At 43.2% G+C, this 12,393-nt stretch overlaps 1 protein-coding gene across 4 annotated transcripts in view; it reads left to right on the plus strand.

The window, feature by feature from the left end:
• The window catches only part of LOC126533004 (potassium channel subfamily K member 1-like), a 358,646-nt gene extending 347,059 nt beyond the window's left edge, over positions 1 to 11,587 (plus strand). For 3 of the 4 annotated variants that reach the window (XM_050180188.3, XM_055071684.2, XM_050180186.3), the window contains exon 5: positions 4,417 to 11,587. In XM_050180188.3, the coding sequence (XP_050036145.1) occupies positions 4,417 to 4,667 (251 nt within the window). In that variant the 3' untranslated portion in view covers positions 4,668 to 11,587. The remainder of the gene's footprint in view (positions 1 to 4,416) is intronic. The other variant, XM_050180187.3, reaches the window with a different exon arrangement.
• The last annotated feature ends 806 nt before the right edge of the window (positions 11,588 to 12,393 follow it).

Consider the following 12,393-nt stretch of genomic DNA (forward strand, 5'->3'; position numbering starts at 1 on the left):
AGATATGGAAACGCGAACTCCTGCAAATCTTTTAGGTCAATATCCATCAACCGAGAGAAGCTAAATGGCGCGTTCTTGAGCCTGAAGCTGAGAACGAGAGGGCGAAAAGTGCCTACAGGTGAGATAAATGTGGCATAGCGGCTGGCACTTTCTGAAAGGGGAACTTGCCAATATACCTACACGAGATCTAGAATCGAAATGTATTTAGCAGCACCGACTTTTTCGGTTCGTTCCTCAATGCTTATCAGGTACAATTGATCCCTGGTGATGGCATTTAACTTCCTGTAGTCAACACATGGACTAGGGTCCTCATTAGGGGTTTCCGCAAGTATTAGCGGTGATGTGTAGTCACTCTCGGAGGGCTCAATAACTCCTAACTCTAGCATGCGCTGTATCTCTGCCTCCATAATTTCTTTTTGTCATAGAGACACCCAGCAAGTCTTTGATCTTACACATTCGGTTGACGTCAGCACTATTTCATGCATTATTAGTTCAGTTCTACTTGGCCAACTGCTGAATCTATCAAAATATTCCCCTAGCAACCCCTTTTGCTGATCTAGGTGCTTGGGTTTAAGAGCCTCCGTGCTTACCGAGTGTTCCACAACTTTTTCCAGGCTGATTTCAGAGTTGGAGGTCGCCGTACACTCATTAAACACTGTATTAATGTCATCCAGCTCTTTGATGGTAAAGTTCACGACTCCGCTCCGCTCTACGCACGGCTTCATCAAATTGCAGTAGTATGTTTTCACCTCCTTCCTGTGACCGGGCACTTTCAGAGCATAGTTAGTATCTGAAAGTTTGTGCAACACTTTAATAGGTCCGTCCCAGTGAACTTCAAGCTTGTTCTTTCTTGAAGGTCTGAGGATCATTGCCTGGTCCCCAGCATTAAACGTTCAAAGCCTCGCATTCCTGTCATAATAGAGCTTGGCATTCGTTTGTGCCATGCCAATGTTCTTTTGAACTAGTTCTTGTGTTGCATTTGCCCATTCCATCAGATTAAGCATATACTCTACCACTGTTTGACTCTCTCCTCTTTCCTCCCACATCTCTTTTAACATTCTCAGTGGAGAACGGAGTGTCCTCCCACACACTAGTTCTGCTTGCGAGAACCCTGTAGCCTCATCAGGAACCGTTCGCAAAGCAAACATAGTAGCCGAAAGACAATTCTCCCAGTCCTCCTTGTGCTCATAACAGAATGCCACCTCCCTACACTATTTGACTGAGCGTGATAGACAGAACTGTTTATCAACTTTAGCCCGTACTTTTGTAAGAATATGGAAGTCAGTGAGCTGGTGAATACTGACCCTTGGTCTGCCTGAATTTCGGCTGGAAACCCAACTCGTGCGAATACTGTCAAAAGTGCATCTGCTACTTCGATGGGGCTGAGTTCTTTCAGAGGGTTTGCCTCCGGAAATTTTGTAGCCGGACACAGCATGGTAAACTGCTACCTGTAACCCGACTTTCTCTTTGGTAGTGGCCCTATCGTGTCTCTCGCAAGTCATTAGAAAGGTTCTCATATTAAGGGCAGTACCTTTAGAGGAGCTTTCCATGTTCCTCCTGGTTTGCCTGAGCGCTGGCAGGCATCGCATTATCTCGCAAAGTTTTCTACGTCTTTGAAACAGCCAGGTCAGTAGTATTCCATAAACAATCTTTCTTTCAATTTGTTTTTGCCTAGGTGACCCGACCACCCATTTCCATGATAGAGACCCAAAAGGTCCCTCCTGTACTTAGTAGGCACAACTAACTGGTCTAGAATCTTTCCTTTTCGGTCTCTGTAGTGCCGATATAACAAGCCTCCTTTTTCGAGTATCGTCACGTTGCGCCTGGCAATGCCATCTTTAGCTGTTGCATGTAATTTAGCAAGGATGATGTCATTCTTTTGCTCAGCTGGCAGTGACTCTCTGTCCACACGTAAGAGCTGATTAAAAGTTCTTTGAGGCCGGTGATAGTAACGACCCTGTCTCACTTGTGAGTGTGTCAGCTGGCTCCTCCTACAGGCATGCACTTTGACACATGCTTTGTGACATGCTCACATTGAGCTGGTCAGCGGGCAGAATTCCCTCAATCACTTTTTCATTCCTTGAGCCTAGCTCGGTTCCTGTTATTGAGGCTACCTCTTTTTCTACTTAAGCTGGAGCAGCTTTTGCATTTTCAGCTGAAAGCGACATGGTTTGACGAGCTTGGGATCACGTCAACACCTGTACTATGCCCTCTCCAAGTTTCAGCCCCTTTTCACGCAGTAACTGATCCGACCGATTCAAAAAAATATAAAGGTACTGCAGCGACAAGAATTTGGAAACTGCAGCCTCAGTTGCGAGCTCCCCGAACGGCGCACTGATTTTGACTTCTGCCATCGGCAGACACACGCTATGTTCTTCCACAACCTGTCTAATCTATGCTACTTCTCTGGTGAAGTCATCTACCGTCATTTACGACAGATGGACAATGTCCATAATGGCGGCACTGTCTTTTAGCACCCGGCATGGTTTTCCATTAATATGCAGGTCGTGAAGATATGGGCTTAAAAGTTCCACATTCTCATCTCTTTCGTCCACGTACGAGAAAACTATGCTAGGCTTCCTGCAGTTCGCAGCGATATGGGCGAACTTGTGGCACTTATAGCAGCGAATCGGTCTGAAAGATTCAAATTCCTTTTGCTGCCATTTTTGTACGGTTTTGCCATTTGACTCCTCCTCGCTCTTTCTTACATCCTTTTCTCCGCGTCTACATGCTCCAGTGATTTCGTCTGTGATTCCTTTTTGAATGGAAATTGTTTCCGCAGTCCATTTAGACCGTCCCAATTTTCGTCCTCGGCGTTCAGCTTTTTACGCGTCGCATATTCTTCGGCTGATTTGGCCGCGCTTTCCACAGTGGTCACAGTTCCTGTTTTGCACCCACAGCTTCACAGATTGTGAAATGCTTTTGTAAAGCTGCTCTAGACACATGCATTCACTAATCATGTCTCTGCTCTCGCATGTTTCCGTGCTTTTCAACCACCCGACTAGGTTTGCCTTTAAGCCATATGCAAACTCCGGATATCCCTCACTATCCTTCTTGCCTGTGCTTTGAAACTTTTGCCAAAAAGCTTCAGCGTAAAGGCGGTACTTCTTCAAAAGGCTAGCCTTAACTTTCACATAATTATATGCATTTTACGCACTGAGTCTGGCGATTACTTCAGCAGCTTCACCCGGCGGTAACGCTGAGCTTAGCGTCACAAGTTGGTGGCAGTGCACTATTCCTCTTCCTCTGTCTTCTGGATTGGATTGGCACGGCTCGCTACTTACTTGTGCGTGCTTTTCCAAGCGCAGATTGGTGTGCAACTGCTTTTCACACTGGGCTTTTAACAGATTGCTAGCTGCTCACAAGCGCATAAGTGTTTTGCCTTGGCCTTACCGTGCATGTAAGCATGCAGGAATGCTGGAAAACATACAAGCAAAGGGACAGGAAAGGTACGCTTTATTTTCCTTTACTTTGTGATGTACCTTCACACTGGGTAGCACTGAGCGATGGCTTCTAACAACTTTGTGGACCCCATCACGGGCGCTCACACGCAAAAATTAGAAAGTTATTGGCAAAAAGTGAAGCGCCACCTCTATACCGCAACCGCACCGCTGCTTAAGTTGCACCTGACATGGCTGTGGCGGCAGTCGAATAACGGCCACGTGCGCTGCAAAGATTATTTTCTACGTTTGCTAGAAACCATCGCTCGGCGCTACTCAGTATGAAGACTTTCCTGCGCTTGTTAGAGGCCATCGCTCAGCGCTACCCAGTGTACAGGTACATCACAAAGTAAAGGAAAATAAAGCATAGTTTCCTGTCCCTGTGCTTGTATGTTTCCCGGCATTCCTGCATGCTTACATACACAGCAGGCGCGCGGCAAGAAGCATGTCTGCGCTAGCCGATGCCTTTTAGCGCGACACTTCCACACTTTTGTTTCGCTGAACACACCAAACAGAGTAGGGCCTCATAGACAGGGGTTTTCACGCTTCACTTAAGCTGGTGCATCTTTATTCCCAGAGCTGACTCCACAGTTAGCTGCCGCTTATGTCAAACGACCGTGACGACTACTGAGGTCCGTGGGGGAGCGCTGTAGGACACCCTTTACCCGGAGTTTTCTTGCTCCAAATGGTCCGTGAAGGGGACAGTGAACTAGCTAACAATACTCGATCCGCCAGATGTGTCTAGCCTTACTGGCACCGTAGTGCTGTCCGAAGGGGCGCATTGTCGGCTTCACGAAGTGATTCGTTGCACAGGGCTAGGAGAGGTTAGAAGATTACTACCCCGCTGTCCAATCGTAGCAAGAGTTAAGAAGTTGGTGGCTTGTATATTTGTAAAGCCTTTACATCCCAAATACATCATCTCTAACACCCTCTAGCCGTTGTCACAGTGAGTGAATACCATGCGTTCTCTCTGCAGGGTACCTGCTAGTGGGCCTGACATCTATGATGCTTCTGCTCAACGTGCTATACGACATTCCGCAGCTCAACGTGGGCGTTTTCTTTCTGCTCAAGAGCGATGAGATGACCAATGACCCTGAGAAAGTGCGCCTACACCACGGCCTCGGACCCAAGTACACGCAGCAGATAGATGAGCCTCCACCACCACAGGTGCGCCACATCAAAGCTCGGCCGCCACCATCCTCTTCTTCACCTGAGGATCTGCCGTGACTGGCCACATGTTCGTAGGCGCAATGTGTGCAAGGCATGCGCAGAACAAAACAAGGAAATGATGGGCATAACCACGGCTGTGTCCGTGGCGCACGGAAAAGAGGCTTATGTCTCAAAACACCTCGACGCGTTCCTGAGCTTTAGCAGAAGCTAGTTGCTGTATTATTTTCCAGTGCAGCGCTAGCACTGACCTCAGTATAGCATAAATCTCTTGGAACACCACATTAGCAACACAATACAGTTGTGATGCTGCGACACTGCTGCCAGCGCAGATATAGCTGTTGAGTACTTTTAAAGCTTGACTAACTATGTGGTACCAGGGTTGTGTACGCAGACATTGTGGCGAAATTTGGACTGATGAGGTATGGAATTGGACAAGTGAAGGGCAAAATAGAAAAAGCACTAATGCTGTTGACAAGTTAAACCACTGCCTGAACTCGTAGGTGAGACAGTGTGAGGCAGATGAGGGACATAGCACGATCCAAGTGTATCGGGGTCCGCAGGAACTGTGTCGTGTTAACTTTTTTTGTCGCTCTTCTGTTCCAACACTGCCTTGACAATGAAACCTCGCTAAATTGCCTGTCGATCTCCTTTTGAAGATCTAAGTGTGTGTCAAACAGTAAGGACTGCAGCTTTGAAGCACTAAGATTTACAGTACTGTTGGCACGACAGCAGTCTTCAGCACGAACGGCCAGAATTGTACTGTGAAACACTGTACATCTGCGAAGCTTAAAGTGGACTGGCTGAAAACTCTGACCTTTTTGTAGGGATAGATCTAATTAAACAGTGTGAGTTGCAACTGAGGGTCGCAGTGTGGATAAGCTTTCTTTTAAAACTATTACTACCTATCTTTTGCCCATCTGGATACTCTTCGGGAAGGCCCTTTGAAGAACTTGCAAATGAATGTTGTGCATTTCCACGTTCTTGTCATCTGTTTTAATACTAGCACATGTTCGGAATGTTAGCATGGGGCTTTTTACTGAAGGTTAGAGTCTGTATTGTTGCAGCAACAGCAGTGTTTCAGAGATTGGCACCGAGCACGTTTGTTTGTTGATCCTCTGTAGCAACCCAAAAGCAGGCTGAAGTGACAAACAGTACCAAATGTCGCATTGATAAGGCAGCTAGGTATATATGGTTTGGCTTATTTATCCTCAGTGAAATTTCACATTCAGTGGCATTTCTTGGTGCATTTCATTTAATAGATAATACCATGTCCAAATGCATTATTTGTTTTGTTCAGGATTGGAAGCATACATCTTCAGGCATTCTGTGTAACAAAGCTCTTAGATTTTCTGAGTGGAAAGACAGGCGGTACCATCTGTCAGCAGGGGACCAAAACAGCACCACATTCTCTTCTGTGCTGGGCATGTTGTCATCCTAGGATAAACAGTGCAGCCACTCCTGCCACTAAAAAAATTTGCATGTTTCAGCTGGCATATTGCCGGAAGTGACGCATACTTCTGATTTGTTCTAGGTGAAGCAGGCAAGTACTGTGTGCAAACATGGTATTAAATGATGTACACCATCAATAGACACTTATGAATGTGAAATTTTAACATGAACCAAGCAGCAGTTTAGCCAGACAAACCACTTGCACCTGCCTCCCTTATCAATGCAACATTCTGTAGAGCAGGCATGCAGCCCTCAGCACGCCTTTCAGAAGTGACCAAAGTGGTGCTATTTTTTGCCTTCTAATTTGTCAGATTAAATTGTTTGAGTTTGCAAATGCAACAATCAGGTTTTTGGTTGCCAGTTAGGTAAGAGTAGTGTGATTCGCCTCATGTATGTGCAGGCAAAAAATAACAAAAAAGGTTGAGACAGTTCATTCTTTTTTTCACCAATATGCAAGGTGTGTAGTTGACATCTGTTACAAAACACCAGAAAATGTCACTCCTACCGTGATAGGATACTTCAGAGGCCAGAGAACAACAATGCAAGACAGGTGGCAACGCTGCCCTGAAGTTCCTGCGTGTGCTAGTTGTGACGTCGTGTATTTGACAATGTCTGCCCAGGCCTAGTCAGGTTTCTATCGACAAAAATTAACTACATCATGTTCTAAAGGATAAAAACACTGCACTTGGCAAGTTTCAAGAACTTTTGCTGTGTCACACCAGCCCAAATATGAAAAAATAATAAATAGCTTGCAATGTTGCACTGACTTAGTAGCATAAAATTATTAAAATAAGGTATGGCCTTCATTTCCTCTACTAGTAATGAACCTCTTACTGCAATATTAATAAATATAGGTTTTACAAGGATCGCATAGGCATGTAGATTATTAGTTTTACAAACAAGCAGTCTCAAAAGTACACACATTTAATTAAACAAACATGTTGTTTTTGTTTTGTTTTTTCTTCTTTTCAGTTTTACATGGAGGGAAGAATAAAGAGGACAGGCCTGTGAGCCGCACGGTGTCTGGAGTGGTCTCACTGCATGAAAGGACTTTCCAAGTTTAGGGCACATTTTGTGAGGGTAATCTTACTGGGTCGTTCAGAGTAATGAAATTGAAATTCATTAAATAAATGCTGCAAATGGAATGCTTAGGGTGTATTTCGGCAGCAATGGCCTTATGGGGAGAGTAAAGGAAGTCATTACATTTAATGAGGTTGATAGCTTACACCTTTGAAGTGGCAGACATGGCAGACAGCAAGTCAGCTAGCCAGAAAATGAGGCAAAAAAGCAAAGTATGTTTGGCAGTGCCAAGCACAAGTACTGGAAGAAAATTCCCTGCAATGTCGCACGTAGTTGTAGCCCAAGATAATTGTTGGTTAGAGAAACAAGATCCTCATAGTGCAATTTAAAGTAAAACTCAAATTAACCTCGCATATTTTGCGGGCAGTTCTAGAAGAAGCTCTCAGATCCATGTAGACTGTGGAATCTGCATGACATTGCAGATGCTGTGGTTTTGGCGAGAGGAAAGTTGAAAATGGCCAAGTCAGTCTTCATTTGAACTTCTCTTCACGAAGTCCTTATTATCCCAATTAATAAACCCAAACTGATTTTAATAGCAACTGTGGTGATAGACCAGTTATATTGTATGTACATTTTGCTACTAAATGTTCCTTTAAAGGTCTCTGTAGGGGTTTGCGAAGCAGTCAAGTTGGGCCTGGGAGCTTTCAGAGTTACTTGAGAGACCCTTGTCTATGTTATCAATGCCTTAAAACATGCACATGATTTAAGAGATGACAAAGGCAGGATGCCTGCCTTGGTTTGTCGTCAGAGCTTGCATCCCGAGATGTGCTGCGTGCCTGCCTTTCGATTTCAAGGCAAAAAAATGTTTTCTTTTCCTTGCGTTTCCACTGCACATTATGTCGCAGCCTTTTTGTTGGCTCACATCATTGCTTGCTCGAAAACACCTGCCAGGAGGAAGGACGTGGAACTAGCTCTTAGCAGTAAGGCTTAACTACAGCAAACAAAATCGCTGCAGAATTTGCAGCTACGTGTATTGTCTATTTTCTTTAAAGCCCCTGTCACGCAGCAGTAGTTAAACATGATTTGCTGTCAGGTCAACCTGTCTTGAGTGCTGCTTATGTCTGGGCTGGCTCGGGCAGGCCACTGCTGTGACATGCCTAATACAGCTTGTAAGTGTTTAGTCAGATAGACCATAGCACTGCACGTGTTCATGTCCGAATGCAAGGACATATTGATTTTTTTCTCGTGGATTCACTTTTGCTATACGACTGGTGTATTGCTTGTGCCCATATATGTCAAATTTGTTTGTAAGCATGACTCGAGGCATATAGCCTGTGATTGTCACGCAAACTGTGTGATTTGTGGCAGTCCTCTCTCTCTCTTTCCCCTTCTGCATGGTGTGAGTGCCACAGCTAAAAGTAACACAGATCTGCCATCACCTTGTGTTTGAATGGTTGTGTGTTCTGTGTAGCTGTTTTAATGGATGTCGGTGCACTAATTTCATCAGGGGGTTGCCTGTCCTCCAAACCATCAGCTATGTCGTACAATTGCATTCACACGTGGCAAAAACAAGGACACTGGGTAGTTCTGCATTGTGGTACACGTTACAGATAACATAAAGAGTGAAGCAACAAGAAGACCATCATCTGTACCTTCAACCAGTTTGCTGAAGTAAGAAATGACCCATTTTTCAGTGAAGCCATAGTGTGAACTAGACGAATCAAAAAGCCAGCTTTAAATTATAATTTGTTTAACTCTGTCTAACGCATGTTGTCACTGCTCACCAAAGTTTAATTAAACCTGGAATGATCACTCTCAATAGTGCTACATACTGTATGTTAGCCTGGTTGTTGATCCCGTAGATTAGAAACTGCAGCGTAATGATGCTACTGTTCCAATGAGATGGGTTAAATTCAAATGATCCCAATAGTTTATGGCCTGAACAACCTCATTATCAATCATTTTCAAACCTGCATTCACACACTTTATTGTTAGAACTGAGAAAAAATATTGGCACGTCTATTATGTAAATTGACACTTGTGCAGAACATAATCTCCCAAATGTACATAGCTTATCAGCCTTGGCACAAATATGTTGTTAATATTTGTGTAAGTTGTTTCTATGCCTCACCTGGTCTCTAAACAGATGTGGCTGTTCTGACGTGTTTAAGAGAAACGTTCAGGTTGGTCAAGAAATGTCAGTCTGCAGGCCCTTGCACCTAACTTGAGCTTAATGCTGATGAAATATAAAAACATATTCGAGAAGCTAGCCTTCAGAAAAGATGCAGCATCCAAATTTTGGATGCCATGTCAGGCAAGCTTAAAGGCATCAGGCAAGCTATGCCTGTAGTTAGATGTATGACACAACAGAATGTAATTAAGTGGGTAGTGTAGAACTTGTTGCTGGGTGAGTTGGTTGGGATCTAATAAACACATTGTTGCACCAAAAAAGGAAAATAATGACTTCGGAGGGAGAGTATGAAATGAAAGATCGAGCACTCAATCTTTCGTTTCATACTCTCCCTCCCAAGTCCTTATTTTCCTTTTTGGAGCAACGATGTATTCATTAAGTGGGTTGTTATGGAGGTTCATGAAAGAACTCGCAGAATAAGCTTATTTGGTCAGTTGCTGTGGTGTCACTTGCAGCAAGTCTTTATTGAAAAGTGAAGTGCTGGTGCAAACTTGCATCCCAAGGCCCTTCAAAGAACCTTTACCTTAAGTGTTTACGCTGACATGACAAAATTATGTACACCATAGCAACAGGTCTTGCCTCTCCAAGCTTTACACTCAGAGGAACATTTGTGGAACTGCCCTCTCTTGCCACTCACTTTCACTCGCCAGTGCAGTGTGGCCATCACAAATTCTTCAGTGTCAGTCACAATTTTACAAGTGTGGTAGTAGTAGTAGTAGTAGCAGTAGTACCGTCTAATGTAGATTTGATGTCGCTATGCCAAAGAACCTCAAGGTACTGTGTGGCTATTTTAATTTTTATGCAAGAGCTCGATAAAATAATTTTTTTTCTTTTTCATTCACTCACAGACTGCCATGTTTAAACTGCACCTCACAATGCTCGAGGTTCACCTGAAAAATAAATTGCCCTGATAATAGTCCTACACAAAACGGTTGTGGCTTCAGTAGTGTAGCTGCAGCTTTTGTAACTGTTCAAGAACTATTTCGAAGCTATTTAATTAGACACACACTTGATTCACCTGCAATTGTCATGATAGCTTAAGAGAACTTCTTTGCTGGGCCAGTTGGTATCGATTAATTATACCTATTCTTAAGGTGCCAAAAAACAACACACAGCACACAAGAGAGGCGCTCTGTCTCGTTGTCCTCTCTCATGTGCTGTGTGTTGTTTTTTGGCGCCTTATAGGTATAATGAGTCATAACAGCTTACCCAACAGCTCTGCTGGACAATGCCATGGTTTTCCCACTTCTCAACCCAACCTTCCTTACGAAAGTCACCTTAGCTTTTTCAAATGTTAGCTGTAGCATGCCTTGTTATATTTGTCTCCTGTGCCGTTTGTTGTGAAACCAGCATATCATTCTGTAACCATGTGATAGTGACGTACATGACGCTTTCCTGCAGTAGCGGGGACAAATGTATTCACTTTGAGTTTCTCAAGAACCTTCTAGCTCTGAACACACCATATCTCTGTTACAGTTTAATGCTTTTTTCATTGTGTGCACAAAGACTAATAAAACAAAAGTATGGCCTCGCGTTGATGAAAGGTGCACCTTCATCCGAAGTGATAATGTGTCTTGTGTAAAGCGTAATGCACTTTGCTCGTGTCATGCACACAATTTAAGAATTGTAAAACACTGAGAGCTCTGTTGCATAAATGTCGAACATGGTTCCTTATAAAAAGGTCAATATAGATATATACATTGTTTGCTCAAGGAAGAGTATGGTAGTTTTGGTGGCCAGGCACACAAAAGTATATTGCTTATGGCTACCCATATCAGGATGGACAGCATTAGAACAGTAAGAAAATGAGTGTAATGCTTCATACTGTCTCTTCAAGTCTTTATTCACTGTTTTCTTTCATGTGACCTGGGTGATGTTTGCTGCTTGCTCCCATCACACTCTTAAGACATACTCACTTCACCCAAATTAAAATTTACCTGCACTATATGTCCGAATACCGCTGTGTGCCAAACACGTATTTCAGGCTTACTATCGCCTCCTTTTTTGCTTGAAAAACAATAGCACTTCTAAGCTGCGCTTTTAAGCACCTAACCATAAAATTCCCATGTCCAAGGTTCAACGACACTTCACATGTGATACTTCATATTGAAATATATATATAAAGATATATATTATACATAACTATAAATGTGTCTATATGTACATATAAACATTCATTGTGGTTGTTTGTTGTGTGCTATGGTGGCTTACAAGCCATGCCTGTTTGCTTCTATAGGACTTTGTAACTGTTATGGGACAGAGTGAAAAAAGAGGAGCTGAATAAAGATGGAAATGTTTGTGGGTCTTTGTTCATGAACTCTTGTGTGGGCTTTCCAGTCTCGTATGCACAGATGGCATCATATCTGTAAGATAGTTATGAATATAATGTAAAGTGCTTCATTAGCTTGCAATTGCAACAACAAAAAAATAATGGTGTCTATATTCAAGCAAACAGCATTACACCTGCTAGCCTTGAATTTTTTTTATATGTACTGCAGTCAAAGCCAGAAAATTCTGAAAATTGGTTGAACGGCAATAAAAGTTCTATTACCCAAGATGTTCAAATATTTATAAAAATTCAAAACATTCTTTGGTAGGGCTGCTGTGAACATGGCTGTGAACACTTTGCTGTATAGTTGCAGCTAGAATGATCTGCACCACAAACAACTATTCGTGAAGGGTACCAACCACATAAGAAAATTGAGAATAGACATTTTGGCTTCCCTGACTGGAACCTAGTTCACAACGAAATTGAGAGTGCAGTAAACAAAGCTACACAGACTTCGAAATGCAAACAGCGTGCCTGCACATTGGGGAAGGGTCCATCATTCCCAACTTTCCCGCATGTATGACAAGTGATTATTGCTTATTTGCATGATTCTTCCCAGCCAGATGGGTTTCCGTCAAAACATTCCTTCAAATATTCAAGTAATGCCGGCCTAACTTTTCGGCACTGTTATACACTGTTTCTGTGCAGTAGATGCCAATGCTGCAGGTAGGTCCAAATAACTGAGAGGGTCTGAAAAATTGGGTAGTGACTGTATTTGCGCTCTTTTGAATTTAGTTTTGTCCTCAACTGGGTGCAAATAAGAGATTGTAAAATTGTTGGTGTTATTAAACCAA

This window comes from Dermacentor andersoni, chromosome 7 (assembly GCF_023375885.2).
Source record: "Dermacentor andersoni chromosome 7, qqDerAnde1_hic_scaffold, whole genome shotgun sequence".
In the NCBI taxonomy this organism is placed as follows: domain Eukaryota; kingdom Metazoa; phylum Arthropoda; class Arachnida; order Ixodida; family Ixodidae; genus Dermacentor; species Dermacentor andersoni.